Raw genomic sequence first — 17,504 nt, 5'->3', positions numbered from 1 at the left:
GAATGCTTTCTAATGAAAATGTTTACTGAAGTGGAATTAATTCAGCCAAGGGCACCTGGGTGGCTCAGTGGTTGAGCATCTATCCTTTGGCTTATGTCGTGATCCCCAGGGGTTCTGGGATTGAGTCCCACATCAGGCTCCCTGCAGGGAGTTCCTCTGTCTATGTCTCTGCCTCTCTCTGTGTCTCTCATGAATGAATAAATAAATAAAATCTTAAAAAAAAAAAAAACTTAACTCAGCCAAAATGGAGAAGACCATTCTAGGTAGAGAGAACAGCAGAGGCTAATATCCTGAGGCAAAAGAGGTAAAGCAGACAAATGAACTACTGTTGTGGCCAGAAGAGAAGGAGGCCAAGAGGGAGAAGACACATGTGAGCCAACCAGGGACCAGGACCTAGACCCTGAAGCCACATTAAGAATTTATGTTATTTTCTATTCCAAGTGAGGACTATTGACCTACTATTTGGATCCAGCTGAAATTTTACTCTCGACATTTTGATCCATAATGATGAATACACAATTTAACCCAAACAATACAAAATCAATGAATTTTCATCTAAAAAGTATTTTTCTTAGCAATTAAATCAATTTAATTCTTTGGTAAATTACCATACAGAAGATTTTAATTGATTTCAACTCTTTCCACTTCCTTTTCAATTTACTAAGTTAATGTGAGATTGATTTCTTATTATAAACTTTCCATGAAAACTTGATTCATCAATAATTGTCCTCAAGTTTAATTTTCCATGGTCCTTATCAAATTTGATTCCTTGGTTATTTTTTTTTTTTGGGTTATTTTTAATGAAATGTCATCAAGTGTCATTTTTAACCTCTTTCAGTTCTATTTTGTATTGGTTATGTTTATCCGTAATGCCCTGAGTCAGATGAATAAAACTTTTTATCTCTTTCTTAGCCAGTCCATAAGAAAATGTCGAGCTGTTCTGTTACGCAGGACTGATCTATTGTAATAGTTCTCTAACTTTTCAGGCTCGGGATCCCTTTACTCTTAAAAATCATTGAGGTTCTCAAAGAGCTTTTGTTTATGTAGGTTATAGCTATCACTATTTGTTGTATTATAAATTAAAGCTGATGACTTCTTTAGCATTTTAAAATAACAGGAATAAATCCATTACATTAACCTACACATTTTTATTAAAAATGACTCTACTGGAGCACCTGAGTAGCTCAGTGGGTAGGGCATTTGACTCTTGATATCAACTGGGTTCATGATCTCAGGGTGGTGGGATGGAGCCTCCCCTACGTGTCCCCTTTGGGCTCCCCCCTAGGGAGGGAGTCGGCTTCGCTCCTTCTCCTTCTCCCTTTCCGTCTGCCTTTCCCCCCACTAGTGCATGCTCTCTCTCTCTCTCTCTAAAATATATAGATTATCTTTTAAAAACTGTTTTTCAGGGATCCCTGGGTGGCGCAGCGGTTTGGCGCCTGCCTTTGGCCCAGGGCGCGATCCTGGAGACCCGGGATCGAATCCCACATCAGGTTCCTGGTGTATGGAGCCTGCTTCTCCCTCTGCCTGTGTCTCTGCGCCTCTCTCTCTGTGACTATCATAAATAAATAAAAATTAATAAATAAATAAAAACTGTTTTTCAAAGCCAAATGAGGAGTAGCATTGTTTTACATTTTTGTAAACCTTTTATATTTGCCTTAATAAAAAGACAGGCTTCTCATGCCCTTTGCATTCAAATTGCTTTAATCACACACATCATGAATCTCTGGAAAAACCCCCCAATCAAAGAAGGGGAAATTAAATGTCTTCTTCTTATAAAAATAGTTTTGTCCTGATGGACCTTGACCTTAAGGTTTTGATGAGCCTCCAAGGCCCCCGGCCCACACTTTGAGAACCCTTCATCTCTTACAATGTTTCCCAACAAGCGGTTCACACATATCATCTGGCTTGATGTGGCAAAAAAAAAAAAAAAAAAAAATTATTTCAATAATTATGTATTTCAAGTGCTTATTAGAGGTCACACTAAAAAAAAAAAAAAAAGAAGAAGAAGTTGTAACTGATGATACACTTGACCTATCTGATTATTCCTTCGGGCGCAGCAAATCGGTCCCAATTAAAAAAAATTAATAATAATAATAAGCAATTGTCAAGTGTCCTCGTCAAAGAACAGCAGTCGAGCCAAAACGTTCTGCTTTGTCTGTATTTTCCAGAAGAGTGGAATTCCTTCCACAGAGTAAAACTATTCTCCTAAAAAATATTACCATCCCCATTTCGTGAAATCAGCCATATGTTGATGTGGGGAGATAGGTCGGGCTTTAAGATTCCGGGAGCATTAAAAAAAAAAAAAAAAAAAGATTTCTATTTCCAGGAAGAAGCAGAAGAGAGGAATATAGGTAAATGGCTAAGGCCTCGGGGTTGGTCATCAGCCGGGGCTGGGTGGGACGTGATCTTGAACAAGCTGCCATTCGCAACAGTTAGCTACGGACCCTTGGCGACAATACCGCACGGAGGCGAACAGCACAGAGCCCGGCCCAGGCGAGCAGGCGGCGCGTAGTCGGTCCCCCGGACGCTCTGCATCCCCGCGGCGCCGGCGCATCCCAGCGGCCGCTGCAGATGCTCGCTCGGGAGCGCAGGTGCTCAGCCTCGCAGGAAAAAAAAAAAAACAAAAAAAATGCACAACCTGCCCCGATGCCGTGGCTGGGGCTGGGAGATCCCGTGCGAGTCATCTGGAGAGGAGTGGGCTGCAGGTCAGGAACGGCAGAAAGCAAACGCCCCGACCTCGGACCCCACAAAGGGGTTCACTTCGGAGCGAGCCCCCGAAGACCGAGGGGCGCGCTCGGCGATCCGCCCCGTCGATCGACGTGATCGAGGCTCGTCAAGTCAGTTCTGGCGGCGGGCGGGGACGGCTTTTTCTCGCGAGGCTTCGGAACAAGGAGGCCGCGGAAGGGGCGGGCCCCGTTGGAGGGAAGGGAGGAGCGCGAGAGGTCGCGCGCGGCGCGCGGCGTTCCCAGGAGGCTTTGCGTGCCCCTCGCTGCCTCCGGGATCTTCCGAGCGAGCGCGTGAGCGGCTGCCTGCACGGGCCATGGCGCTTCACGTCCCCAAGGCCCCGGGCTTTGCCCAGATGCTCAAGGAGGGGGCGAAGGTAAGGCGTGGAGGAAGGGAAAGCGACGTAGGGTTGGCGCAGGGCTGCGGCGGCCGGAGCGAAGGAGAGGGGCCTGCCTGCGGGCCGCGCGTGCTCCCCGGGCGCAGCGGTCGGGGGAAGGAAGATTCCAGAAAGGGAGGGAGAGGAGGGAGGCCGCGGGATTCGCGTGCTTTGCCTCGTAGCCCGGCAGCTGCACCCCTGAAGGCAGCTCATTTGGCTCCTGAGCCCTCAGGGATGTTGCAGGGTGAAGTCTGGGGAACCGCGAAGCGTGTTGGCGCGGTTCGGGGAGCGAGGAGAGGGGGCGGGGCCGGGGCCGGCCGTCGGCAGCTGTTCTCGGGAGGAGGCCGGAGGGGAGGGCCCCGGGGTTGCGTCGCGGCGGTGCGTTACGGGGGGAAACGGCACTGCCCAGCCCAGCGAGTGCTGGGGGTGCTAAAGCCAGCCCTCGGGGCTTGCCTTCCCCGCCTAAACACCTGAGCTTGGCGACCCCCGGGTGGCGCAGACCGCCGCCTCCAGCCCAGGGCGTGACCCTGGAGACCCGGATCGAGTCCAGGTCGGGATCCCTGCGTGGGGCCTGCTTCTCCCTCTGCCTGTGTCTCTGCCTCTCTCTCTCTCTCTGTGTGTCCCTCATTATACATAAAATATTTTAAAGAAATAAAGATTTGAGCAAAAGATGGAACCATCTGACTTTGTAAGTAAAAGGGGCACCTTGGACTAATTAAAACTACTTCATTTTGTGGGTCAGCTCATGAACGTCATTTCAGGAGCCTAATTTGTTTGAAATACCTTCGTAATAAGCGCGTCTGTTGTGTTCAGGTCGAGGTGTTCCTTCATTCGTCCCCCCGAGTTCCTATGCCAGACTAAGGAAATTGAGATCACCTGTGGTTCAGTTTATAGTAACAGAGTCAGGGAACTAGGTTCTTGTTGGCACAATACACTTTCGAGGCCACAGGAGTATATCAAAGATCAGGGATTAATGTAAATACTAGTAAAACAACTTTGCTGATAATGACACTGATTATAAAAGGCCAGACTGAGAATTTTTCATCGTTTTTATTCTTTTTGGGGGGACCGAAATGATGATCGAATAAGGATAATCTCAAATGATGATAAAGGAAATAAAGAGTATTGTAGAAAAAATAAAATAAAAAGATAGAAAGCAGGTACCGTAGTAGAGAATGGCAGGAAGTAAGAAAGACTGCCTCCCTCAAAAAAAGAAAGGTCAGGGGTAGATAGAACAATTAAGTAAGATGTTCAAGAAAGAACTGGTGGCTGAGTATTGGGTGACAGAGGGAACCTGCCAGGATTAAATGGGGCAGCGTTCCAGGCTGAGAAACCACTAGGTACAGAGGCCCTGAGTATGAAGTGAGTTTGACCTGTTAAAAGAAAACAGAAAGATGATGGGGTTGAACCTCATTAAGGGAAAAGAAGAATGGTGAGAGATGGATCTAGGAGAGCTGCGGTAAGAACCAGGACAGGTAGGACGGCATAGCCCTGAGGATTTACATTTTATTCCAAGAGTGATGGGAAACCATTGATGGGATCTGATTTATGATCACATGACTGTTCCTCAGAGAATGTGGGTTGGGGGGGAGCCAGCAGTGAGCCAGATCAGACTAAATGCTATTGTAAGAGCTCAGCTCTGGACTCTGAAGACACTGCTTCTAAAGTAGTAACCTTTTAGATCATATTTCCTTTTATGCATATTATGAAACCAACACTTTATGCTCCAGAACAGAGCTGCCTCGTAGAACTACCCATAATGACGGGAACGTTCTGTGTCAGTTCTGTCTAATGCAGTATCTACTGGACGCTTGAACTGTGACTAGTGCAACTTAGAAACTGGACTTTTAATTACTTAAATAGTGACATGTGGTTAGTGACTACTGTACTGGGCATAGCAACTCTAGAAAAATGGTTCACATGAACAAACAGGAGGCTCATGAAACCCATCTGAGGCCACAACTAAATCCCAGTTCTAAAAGAAGTCCCAGTGTAAAGTTTGAGAATTTTCATGTTGTGAGCAAATCAGCAATTTCTCAATGTGTACACATTGGAATTGTGTTGCAATTCACAAAAGCATTCAGAAGTCCCTATACTACACATTTAGGGGCAGGTATGTTAAGTGGAAATTGCCGACAAACCAAAAACTGCTGGCTTTATAATGCTCAGGTTCCTAACCCAGTAAGGAGTATTCATACTTCATATTTTCAAATTTAGTCAAAAAGTAATAATAAATTCTGAGAAGATATTTTTACCTGAAATACCTTCATTTGCTTTCGCTAAGGAACCACACAGCATTCTTCCCTGCACTTTTCAATACATTAAAAAAAAAAAAAAGACAGGTTTTATGTTTTGATGTGTAAGTGTGTATCTGTGGTCCCTAAAAATGTCACTTTATTCAACCAGTGAGCAAATTTATGGATCCTTTATGGATATCAAGCACCATGTTTCAACTCACGTAAACCTTGCTTGATTATTCTTTGGACAGTCCTATAGGTACTATTCTTATTATCCCCATTTCACAGATGAAGAAAATTCTTGTGTTCCACCGTTCTGTCTAATCAGAAGAGGTTTTGTTTCTGTTTTTTTGTTTTGTTTTTTTACAGCATTTTTCCGGATTAGAAGAGGCTGTGTATAGGAACATACAGGCTTGCAAGGAGCTTGCCCAAACAACTCGTACAGCATATGGACCAAATGGTAATTTCCAAATTCATGTTTTAAGAGCTACACTATTAGAATTTTATGTACTAGCTTCTTCAGTCTTTTCTGAGACTATTATATATACGTAAACTGGGACTTTTAGCCATCACACGGAAGTAATTTCATAGTTCATTTCCATCAGTGGAGTGTTAGCGGTTTTTAAGCAACAACTCAGATCTCTCTAGAAAAACAGGAATCAAAATATTACCTTTTTTTTCATATTGGTGCCTTGGAATGATACTTAATATAAGGGAGAAAGTTCTCTCTTCCCTACTACCATCAGCTGAATTTAATTGATACGCATATATGGAAAGCAGTAAAACTACTTTTAAGTAGATTATTTTGTTCTTTCTACATGTTAACATAATTTACATTTATTGAGCAAAAATAAGATGGACATCCTTCTTAGTAAATGTTAGGAGATTAGAAAGGATAGGAATAATATGTAGGTGCATTTAGGCTAATGTAGTTTTAAAGAGTAAGTAATATGTTTTGAATATTTACAAGGTTATTTTAAGAACTAGATACAAACTTCTGTTTCTTGACTAGGTTTTTGGGTTGTTTGGAGAAAGATTTGAGTGATAATGGATTCTTTGTTCTGCCTTTTTTTTTTTTTCTTTAAGGAATGAACAAAATGGTTATCAACCACCTAGAGAAGTTGTTTGTGACAAACGATGCAGCCACTATTTTAAGAGAACTAGAAGTAAGTTATTTCTTCGAAGCAAGAAATGTTTTGGTGATGTCAAAAATTAAGTATATATTAACATAGAAGAAACCTCTTAGGATAATGAGGCACTTTTCCCCCCTCAACTTGAATATTTATTATACAGATTTCCCTAATTATGGAGTCTTTAATTTTAACATCTTACCACTTAGATCTGAAAGCCTCCCAAGTTATTAATTTATGGAGAGATTGGTTGTGATAAAAGTACATTTGCTCATTATATCAAATTGAGTATGTTGTCTCGTTCTATAGAGTAGGACACTGAAGTGAATAATTCCATAATGCAGAAGTAGCTGATATTTAAGACAGTGGTTTAAAAAAAATACAAACTATTTCTTCGGCTTTGTGAAAATAGTTGGTGGCATTTTGCTTTGTTCACCTGCAGTTTTGATGTTAAAGAGTCTAGAACAGATAACTACTGGTAAGGTTGTGAGAAAGGTCTGGCACCTGAACATCTGAGAGCCATTCCTCATCTGACTGCTCTGTAGCTGAAAGATACTTTCAACTTCAAGGAATTTTCCTGAACTTAGCTCTTAAAGCATCAGAGCTTAATTTTTTCAAGTGAAACTGTAGATACATTAACATGTCTCTGATTATCTAAATAACAATGTATTTTTTTAAAATGTGAACAAATTTAATTCCACAAGATGTTTCTGGAAGGACTAGTCATTGTGAGTGTTAATGTTGGACACTGATGATCGGAGGTTATTCAGGGAATATGGGAATATTACTTTAATAAAACCATAGCAACAGGGTGCCTGGGTGGATCAGTTGGTTAAGCATACAGCTCTTGATTTCGGCTCGGTCATGGGATTGGGCTCCCAGCTCAGTGGGTTGTCTGCTTAGGATTCTGTCCCTCTCCCCCCACTCATGTATGCACACACATTCATGCTCTCTCTTTCAAATAAATCTTTATTTTTGCATATAATAAATTTCTGAACTTTATATGCAGAGATGTACGTAGTGGATGACTGACCATCAAAAAAAGATGCAGTTTTAGATTTTCATTTGTATTGATGCATCTGTGCTGATGATCATAGAGGGATTTGGATTGTTTTCTTGTGACCACACTACAATTAATATGTAGCATCGTGATTGAATGGAGTTACCTAGCCCACAGGGAGATTGGAGTCTGTTGATTTAAGAAGAAATGAATATGAAAAACTTCATGTTGCTTTAAGTATCAAATGTTTTGATATTTAAATTCAAATTCCTTCTACCAGGTACAGCATCCTGCTGCAAAAATGATTGTAATGGCCTCTCACATGCAAGAGCAAGAGGTTGGAGATGGCACCAACTTTGTCCTGGTATTTGCTGGAGCCCTTCTGGAACTAGCCGAAGAGCTTTTGAGAATTGGCCTGTCCGTTTCAGAGGCAAGTGTTCATTTTATAATGTACTCCTGTTTAACTTGTGCCTATTTATACAGGTGCTGTAGGAATCATCATTGTAGGAATAGTTAACGTTGAGCAGTTTACTCTGTGCCAGTTATTGTACATGTGCCTTATATGCAGTATCTTACTCTATCCTTACAAGAACCCCCTGAATATGGCCTATTAAAATTGTTTTATTTTGGATGAGGAAAGGGAAACAGAAAAATCTTACAATCTTGTAGCTAACAAGTGACATTAGCATTCAAATTCAGGCCATCATAAAAACCTGCATTCTTGATTAGTGGGCTGTGCCATGATTGCTGTTCTGAAAGTATACTTTCTCGTTTTATGTGGAAAACAAATACCCATATTCTTAGGGTTGCCAAAATAGTTTGTTTTTTTTTTAAGTCATGTCAAAGTTATGTCTTGAAAAAATATTTTTGCTGTTTCTATTTAAGGTCATAGAAGGTTATGAAATAGCCTGCAAAAAAGCCCATGAGATTCTTCCTGATTTAGTATGTTGTTCTGCTAAAAACCTTCGAGATGTTGATGAAGTGTCTACACTGCTTCACACCTCCATAATGAGTAAACAGTATGGTAATGAAGTGTTTCTGGCCAAGCTTATTGCTCAGGCATGTGGTGAGTATATCAGTAGATGAAAAGCTCCAAAATAAAAATGTCGTAATGAGACTTAAGATGTTTGCTCTGTTGTCCCAATATATTCTCTGATAGGTTTCATTTTCTTAACAGTGTCTATTTTTCCTGATTCCGGCCATTTCAATGTTGATAACATCAGAGTTTGTAAGATTTTGGTAAGTTGAGAAAATGCGTCAGTGTTGTCTAAATAGGTCAATTATATTTTACAAAAAGAAAAAATGTTGGTGTTCACCTAAACCTAGTTTACCCCAGGTTTTGAACATTTAGAACTTTGTGCCTTTTGAGGTATCATTTGTAACATTTTGATATTAGTTGGTTAAATTTTATTAAAGACTGTTGATCTGTTATCTCCTCATAAAGTCCTCATTGTTCCGTGACAACTTGAAGGTTGAGAGTAGTGTGTGAAGGAAATTATAAGTCTTGCATTCTTCATATGTGCTAAATTAAAACAAACTTAGAAGCCAGTTTTAAATGAGATAAAGTTCTGTTGCTCTACAATAATAGAATTCACATCTTAATGTTAGTATTGAAATAAGAGTATTTTTTTTTTAATGCTGTGTTTCGGGATGCCTAGGTGGCTCAGGGCGTGACCCTGGGGTCCTGGAATCAAGTCCCACATTGGGCTTCCCGCATGGAGCCTGCTTCTCTCTCTGTGTCTCTGCCTCTCCCTCTCTGTGTCTCATGAATAAATAAAATCTTTAAAAAAAATAAATAAAAATGCTGTGTTTCCTATAGCAAGACTTAAAATTGCAGTTGAGTTTAGCTTATGTAAACATACCTGCTGTGTGTATTTGTATAGATGTATAAATATACCTGCTGTATGTACTTCTATAGATGCTGTGCGTTTTCTGTCTCCATGTCGTGCTCCCTCCTCCCCCATAAATTGTAAGCTTGCAAGATCAGAAACTTTGCTTTGTTCTACCCCCCGTACTAACAGCTGTGCTTGCTGCTGTTGGTGAGGGAGTGAGTGGCTTAGAGCCCTTATTTTCTGTCTTCACTTGCTCCCTGTGCACTGAAGCCCTGCCCCCCCCCCCCCCCCCCCCCCCCCAATAACAGCAGCTCATTCTCAGTGATTTCTACCTCAAGCAGACTGGTGTGTTTTACATCCACTACCCCACTCCTTATTCCCAGGAGTCTGTCCCTTGGTATATTAACTTTATTTGGAAAAGGGTCTTTTTGGTATACACAAAATCAGCAACTGAGCCCTAATACTATTTTCATGAGATATTAATGATTTTCGTATTTCCTCAGGGCTCTGGCATCTATTCCTCTTCTGTATTACATGGCATGGTTTTTAAGAAGGAAACCGAAGGTGATGTAACATCTGTCAAAAATGCAAAAATAGCGGTGTACTCCTGTCCTTTTGATGGCATGATCACTGAAACTAAGGTATGTAGACTTCAAAACCTTGAAGTTAAAGGTAAAAATTTGAGGTTGCCTTTTTAGAGTGTTGTATGATTCTTTGTGAAGAGATTGCTTTGTTTTATAATAACTAAAGATTACAGAATTGTGTCTGTTTCTTAAAATCAAATTCCTATTCTTTTTTGGATCCCTACTTATGCTACCTTTAAAATGGGAGGTGGCGGCAGTGTGGTTTGTGCTCTGATATTCAGCTCCCGATTCCCAGTAGCTCTTAACATGTTCAGCAAAATACTCACCAAGTGCAAGAACTGAGGTGCTCCTCATCATATATTTGAAAATTGAGGTCCTGTAGCATCCTGAAACAAAAACATGCTAATAGAATTTAAAAATGATTGATTTGTTTCTAAAAATTCATGTTAGGTCATTTGAAGTTCTTGTTTACAGGTTATTTCTGTCTTTGTCCCTAGAATTCTTAAAATCTGAGTTGATGGTTTAAAAGTCTCACAGAGGGGCACCTGGGTGGCTCAGTCAGTTAAGTGACAGCCTTCTGCTCAGGTCATAATCTCAAGATCCTGGGATCAAACCCCACATTAGGCTCCCTGCTCAGCAGGGAGTCTGCCTCCCTCTCCCTCTGCCTGCCACTCCGCCTGCTTGTGCTCATGCTCTCTGTCAAATAAATAAAATCTTAAAAGTGTCACAGGTTGTAGATGGGCCAGGGGGAGTCCTTTAGTACACATTCTAGAAACATTCTTGGGAACCACAACAGAGTAGTTTTGGTACACTAAAAGCAAAAGACACATGACGGGGCGCCTGCCCGGCATATCTAAAAAATAGCAGCATTTCTCCAACTTTTCCAACAAAGTGCATGTCAAAGATGAAAATGCATCAGTTTTGGGAGTGTGAGGGGAGTCTAGCAATAAGTTGAGTTTTTAGTTTCATACTATTTTGTATTGTTTCATAATGCGTATATAATTATTTTCACATTTTCTGCCAAATCTTTATTTCTTCAGTAAAATATTACCTGTGACTTCAAACACCACAGTAGTAAAATGGTTCTAAAGAGCATGTTTGCTTATTTTGCTAGGGAACAGTATTAATAAAAACCGCTGAAGAATTGATGAATTTTAGTAAGGGAGAAGAAAATCTCATGGATTCCCAAGTCAAAGCTATAGCTGATACCGGTGCAAATGTCATAGTAACGGGTGGCAAAGTGGCGGACATGGCTCTTCATTATGCAAACAAGTACAATATCATGTTGGTGAGGTAAGAGCTGCGTTCTATGAACATGTATTGGAAATTGCCTTTGCTGGTGAAACCCCAAACACCTTCAATACACCATGAATTCATGACTGTTTATTTATTTATTTTTTTTTTTTTAATTTTTAAAAAAATTTATTCATGAGAGACACACACTTCATGACTGTTTAAAAAGGGCAAGTAGAAGATATTGGGTCAAATAATAGCAGGACTTAACTTGAACTAGAGGGACAGGAAACCCTTGTAAGAAAAAGTCCATTTATACTGAGAGCTGAAGGAGCAATCGACAGGTATTATTTGAAGAGGGAGAGAGAAAAGCATTCAGGCAAAAACAGCTTAAGAGACCAGACTCAAGCCTGGTACACACTATCAGAGTGTGGGATCTAGAATGTAACTTCTAATCCATGAACCCATTTATGGGGCACAGGGGACAGCTTATGTACCCATTCCCATCCTTCTCACCACCTGACCGAATAAGCAATGTAAATCCCTTCTCTTCCTTGGGGCTCATGCGATCACCCAGAGTAAAGGAAAAGTTTTCTATATTCTAGGCGTGTCTTAGTGTTTTAGAACTATAATATGTGACTTTCTAGTGAGACTTGAACTCCCCCAATTCTGGACTAATGCCATGTACACCTGTGTCTGGATTGCACTGTGCAGTCCAGATCTATTTGGAGCTTAAATTCAGAATCCAAAGAATGTCATTTGGGAACCAGTGCAGAGTTTCCCCTCTCATCTCTGCATTTGATTATGTTATTTGATGGAATTAAAACTTCTATTTTAAGGTCTTTGGGTTTTTTTAAAGGTTGAATTCAAAATGGGATCTCAGAAGGCTATGTAAAACAGTTGGTGCTACAGCTCTTCCTAGATTGGTATGTATTTTGGACATTAAAATGTAGTTGAGCCTTTTGAATTATTTTTATTACAACAGTCATTTTGTTTTAGACTCCTCCAGTCCTTGAGGAAATGGGACATTGTGACAGTGTTTACCTCTCAGAAGTTGGAGACACACAGGTGGTGGTTTTTAAGCATGGTATGTAGAAATGGTCAAGTATGTTTATGTTAAGTGTGGGATGTTCATTTGCTCATATTAATACATTTAAATTTTTTAACAGAAAAGGAAGATGGTGCCATTTCTACCATAGTGCTTCGAGGCTCTACAGACAATCTGATGGATGATATAGAAAGGGCAATAGATGATGGTGTTAATACCTTCAAAGTTCTCACAAGGGTCAGTATTAGCAATAATATAGTAATTTGTAAGGCTTCAAACAGTTGGCAGACAACTTCAAAATAAATGATTTCTGTAAAAGCGAAGTACCTTTTTTACTTAAGACTGAAGTGTCCATTGTTGATGAGTATGATAGTTTTCTAAGATGATTATGCAAAGAAATAGCAAAACAAGGCTTTTGATCTTAACTGGGTTGGTTTTGATTTTAAATGTACCTTTAGTTGCTTAAGCATTATTTTTAGTGCCGTGTCTGTGGAAATGCAGGGGGAGGTATTATGTGCTGTTTCCATTCTTAACTTTGGTTCTTCCTTTTCATATACCAGACACAATATACCCAGATCACTCCATTGTTAAAAATTTGTAATTAGGACTTGGGAAACAATGCCTGTTTAAAAGCTTTAGTCTGGTGGACTACAGAATTGGAGAAGATTAGAAAACTTATGAATTGATTCTTAATAAAAAATAATTTCCTTTACTCTATATTTTAGGATAAACGTCTTGTTCCTGGAGGTGGAGCAACAGAAATTGAGTTAGCCAAACAGATCACATCATACGGAGAGGTATAGCTTCCTCTGTATAAACTTTCATTGTGTTCCTTGAATAAAATACATTGCTAAGCACATTTTTGTTTTAGACACGTCCTGGACTTGAACAGTATGCCATAAAGAAGTTTGCTGAGGCATTCGAAGCTATTCCCCGGGCACTGGCAGAAAACTCTGGAGTTAAGGCCAATGAAGTAATCTCTAAACTCTATGCAGTACATCAAGAAGGAAATAAGAACGTTGGATTAGATATTGAGGTATTTGGGGAGAAGAAAAAAAAACACTATGAACTTAGTTTGTGAACATAAAACATAGGATGGAACTAGTAAATTTCAAGGCAAAGTCAGAAAATGTTCTGATTTGTAAGCAAATGATTTTCATAACAATAAGCTTTGACAGAGTTTGTCGGATACTGTTTTCCTTTAAAGAGCCTTTGTTCTATAGTGTATGGGGGGGTACTTTTACCTGGCAACTTCCTATGTAAGGAGCTGTGTTTTTACTGCTGAGCTAAACATTTTCACATTACACGATTTAAAGTGAAAGAATGAAAATTGTTTTTGTGCTAACAGGCTGAAGTTCCTGCTGTAAAGGACATGTTGGAAGCTGGTATTCTAGACACTTACTTGGGAAAATACTGGGCTATCAAGCTGGCTACGAATGCTGCCATCACTGTCCTTAGAGTGGATCAGGTGAGTGACAAGTGAATTTTTGATCTTTAAAAGTACTAATTTTTACATGGTTCAGTAGTCTTTTTTCATGGAACTGATTATTCTAGCCAGAGGTATATTCTTTTATTTTTCATTTTATTTTATTTTAAGATATTATTTATTCATGACACACACACACACACACACACACACACACACACACAGAGGCAGAGGCAGAGGCAGAGGGAGAAGCAGGCTCCTTGCAGGGAGCCTGAGGTGGGACTCGATCCCAGGTCCCCAGGATCACGCCCTGGGCTGAAGGCCGGCGATAAACCGCTGAGCCACCCGGGCTGCCCAGTTTTTCATTTTAAAAATGTTAAGGTGCCCCCCCCCCCCAAAAAAAAGTGTGGGTTTTTTTCTGTTACAGTTTTAAATTGTACTTCGTATATTTCAGCTAGAATAAATTATTTCTCCAGTGAAAGAGACCTTTGCCATTTTTAAACTGGAATGGGTAAAACAAGTTTAAGTTCATAGTTTTCAGACATTTTTTAGCCTAAGGAACCCCTTTATACAAATAACATGGAGAAGGGGTCCACTGCGTCCTAATGTGGAAGACCCATAAAGCTCAGAAGTATGCATATGCCACCAACTTAAGGAAAACGAAACCTCTAGTTGTTCATGGAGAGGATGGATCCTAGGTGCATAAAATTCTTTCTGCTGTGACAAATTACATCTTGAGGAACTAAAAGTGTTAAAAGTCATAATATTTTTGCCATTTCTTTTTTGCAGGGGATGGTGGGAAGGAGACTGTAGGCAAAGAGGAGAGTAGTCAAGACTATTCTAGGTTCAGATAGAAGCCTAAATTCTCAAAAGGTGTTTTTCTTGCAAAAGTTTTCTAGTAAGCAGTGAAATCCATTTTCCTACAGAATTCTAAAACTGATGGTTAAGCAGTGAGTTATGTATAAGCACGTAATAGAAAATTGTAATCACAAGGGGCATGGTTATAAATCCATTAGGTAAAAACCATGCCAAATTAATCTTGGGAGAAGCAAGTTAGAAGTAAAAATTCATGGAAAGGAAATTAAGACTTATTCTAAGCATAACAAGGACCAGTTGATTGTAGTAAAACCTTCTGCCTCAGTGAAAGGAAGACCTTTTTTCTTAATTTTGGTCCTTGAGAGGACCAAAAAGTAGAACTGAATATCCAGTCTCAACTCACTGGAAATAAATTGGATGTTCATGTCCTGGATATATTATTAATAGGGTGTTTTTCTCTCAGTGTATTAGGTAGTTTCCAGTAGAAAAAGATGGTTTTGGAGTAACAGTGATAACACAGGCCTAAGAAAATGGCTGTTCTAAAATAAAAGTTAGCATGTGGCTAAGCATAAGGGAGAATAAAAATAGGGGACAGGAGAAGCTACTAAGTACATGGAAGCATGGGGTAAACTGGAATTCTAATGGTGGAAGTTCCTTAACTGAGGAACTTTTTGAATGTCTGTTATCCAAGTGAGACAAAGGCACTTCTCAATTTTGGGTTTTAAACTGGGAAGCCTTTGTTTTGTTTCATGGTAGAGCGCGGGTTGTTCATTGTGCGTCTGTGGCCGTTCCTAAATTATGTATGTGAAGAACCCACCGGACTACCAGTAACCAGTTTACTATAATGAACTTGTACTTTTCAAGATAGTTATGACTAATTTTGTATAGTATGTGTTCGGGAGCGGGACTTAGAAACCAAGTTTTAAGTGTTGAATAATGTAGACCTGGGGTTCATCTTTGCTCAAATGTTTGACTAGTTCTGAAATTATAGTCCTCAAATCAACAGCATCAAGATCATGTAAGAATTTGCTAAAAATACAAATAAAATCTCAGGGCCCCAGCAGACCCACTGAATCAGAAATTCTGAAAGGAGGCCCAAGAACTGTTCTTGGTTCTAAAACTGTTCCTAATCCCTTTAATTCAGTCTGACCTTAACCTCAATTAATAAAATGTTACGTGAAATATTTCAAGTTAGATTTCCTATAGAAGCTTCTGAAAAGGGTCGTTGAATCTATTAGAGGTGGTAGTGAAGATGTTTTATAATCTGTGTTGCTGGAGACACAAGCCAGACCCCTTGATGTTGTATAGATCTTAGTCCTCTAAATTTGGTTAAGCAACGAATAGTTATTTTCAGTTTTGAGATTGAGAATGTACATTAGAGTCTGAGAGTTCTGCTTTGAGGAAAGCCAGCTAATTTAATTTAGTTTGTCCCAATTTTATTTGAGCCCAAAGCTGCCACTATTTTTTTCTCCCAAAAAATCCTTTAAAAATGCTAGATGGTTCTACTTGGAACAAACTTAAGGCATTCTAGATAAATTAGGGGCTGCTGTATGTTCTTTTAGGTTACATATTTCGGTAATTATGAATACACATTTCCCGCCACTTGAATGGTTTTCATTTACAGATACCAGGAAATTTCAGTCTTGAACTTTTGTATATATCTATATTTATGTACCAACCACTTTAGATTATAATGGCAAAACTGGCAGGTGGACCTAAAGCTCCTAAACCACAAGGAAACTGGGATAAAGATGATTGGCAAGACGAACTCCGTATATAAATAGCAAATCAGGTGCCAAACTGATTTATACTAGTAATGCATGCAGGTATTTTTCACATTTGGCTCATAGGGTTATTGAGTTACTGAAGTGCATGTGTTGGGATGCCCTTCACTAACATGTGTGGGTTTTGTTGCTGTTAAGGTCCACAGAAGCCGGCAAAGCATTGCGGGAAGCTAACAGCTTTGTGGGTAGTGTCTCGTGTGCCGTATGTAAGACTGCTGTTACTGAGAGGACTGCTTCATCTTGAATCAGTCTAATAGAAAAAGATTCTTTCTCTTCATTTTAAAGGTAGAGTTCCTAAGTATGTGCTTGTGGTTTTTATTTTCTCAGATCATCATGGCAAAACCAGCTGGTGGGCCCAAACCTCCAAGTGGGAAGAAAGACTGGGATGAAGACCAAAATGATTGACTGGCTTAGTTTTTTACTGTAGGTGAAGACTACATTTGTAGTAGTAGTCTAGGAATTGCCTGATGTTTTCATATTTTACTTAAGTTAAGAAGAAGTGTTTTGTGTTTATATCCTCAGCTGGATGATAAAATAAACGTTGTTGCTGTCAAAGCCTCATTGTCTGATGAGCACTGTTCTTCTATGTAAATTCTCTGTCTCAGCCCTGGTAATGAAATTAGCGGGGGGACATCGGGCAAGCCACTTAAGTAATTAGGGGCCAGTTCCAGCATATACCTGGCCTGCTGACGTTTGGAACACAGCCACGCTCATGTACTGACGTATGGTCTGTGGCTGCTTTCTGTAAGGAAATAGCAGAGTAAAGTAGTGGTAATGGAGACCAAGTGGGTCCCTTTACAGGAAGTCTGTTATCTCCCAGACTGGATTCCAGTTTTTTGACAGCTCTGCTCTGGGAATTCTGAGACTTGAGGACTTGTTTTAGTACCAATGAATGATTTGTTGAATGGCTTACTTAAAATACAGTCTAGTAGTAGAGTATAAAAGATACTTGTAATACAATTGAATATATATAATCTGCTAATGGAGATAAATTAAGAAAGTCAGTTTTTATAAAGTAGATCTTATTTTTTTTTAAGATCAGTAAGGAGTTTTGAAAAAACATGAAAGATTAACTGGTTTTATGGGAATATGTGCTACTATACATATTGGTCATATAAGGTCTTTAACACTGAAATTTTATACTTAAAATTTATATTTTTGGCATTTGAAAGGAATTGGGGAAGCAGTAGGACTGACTGGATCTTAGATAAAGTCAACAAGGGTTATGAGTGATGAAGTTTATAGACAAGCTTGGTATTCCTTAAGGCTTTTTAGGATAGTAAGCAACTTGGAAATGCTGGCAGGCTTGGGTAG

The 17,504-nt window shown here is 39.8% G+C and overlaps 2 protein-coding genes across 3 annotated transcripts in view; one reads left to right on the top strand and one right to left on the bottom strand.

Annotated features, from left to right (window-relative positions):
• Nucleotides 1-2,860, bottom strand: part of MAP3K7CL (MAP3K7 C-terminal like) — a 92,554-nt gene extending 89,694 nt beyond the window's left edge. The window contains exon 1 of the mRNA XM_038581307.1: nucleotides 2,445-2,860. Within this exon, the coding sequence (XP_038437235.1) occupies nucleotides 2,445-2,684 (240 nt within the window). The 5' untranslated portion in view covers nucleotides 2,685-2,860. The remainder of the gene's footprint in view (nucleotides 1-2,444) is intronic.
• Nucleotides 2,861-2,934: 74 nt separating this feature from the next.
• CCT8 (chaperonin containing TCP1 subunit 8) lies at nucleotides 2,935-16,748 on the top strand. Of its 2 annotated transcripts, XM_038581297.1 has the most exons (16): nucleotides 2,935-3,100; nucleotides 5,707-5,797; nucleotides 6,424-6,503; nucleotides 7,748-7,897; nucleotides 8,353-8,533; nucleotides 8,645-8,706; nucleotides 9,803-9,940; nucleotides 10,998-11,176; nucleotides 11,976-12,042; nucleotides 12,116-12,203; nucleotides 12,286-12,401; nucleotides 12,890-12,961; nucleotides 13,036-13,200; nucleotides 13,513-13,632; nucleotides 16,094-16,198; nucleotides 16,518-16,748. In XM_038581297.1, the coding sequence occupies exons 1-15, from the start codon at nucleotides 3,041-3,043 to the stop codon at nucleotides 16,184-16,186; spliced, it is 1,662 nt and encodes a 553-aa protein (XP_038437225.1). In that variant the 5' UTR covers nucleotides 2,935-3,040; the 3' UTR covers nucleotides 16,187-16,198; nucleotides 16,518-16,748. The 2 variants fall into 2 exon arrangements, with proteins under 2 accessions (XP_038437225.1, XP_038437226.1); XM_038581298.1 differs by lacking the exon at nucleotides 16,094-16,198.
• Nucleotides 16,749-17,504: the final 756 nt, after the last annotated feature.

The sequence above is a fragment of the Canis lupus genome, chromosome 31 (genome assembly GCF_011100685.1).
Source record: "Canis lupus familiaris isolate Mischka breed German Shepherd chromosome 31, alternate assembly UU_Cfam_GSD_1.0, whole genome shotgun sequence".
In the NCBI taxonomy this organism is placed as follows: Eukaryota; Metazoa; Chordata; class Mammalia; order Carnivora; family Canidae; genus Canis; species Canis lupus.
This window is presented reverse-complemented; position numbering and strand designations above follow the sequence as displayed.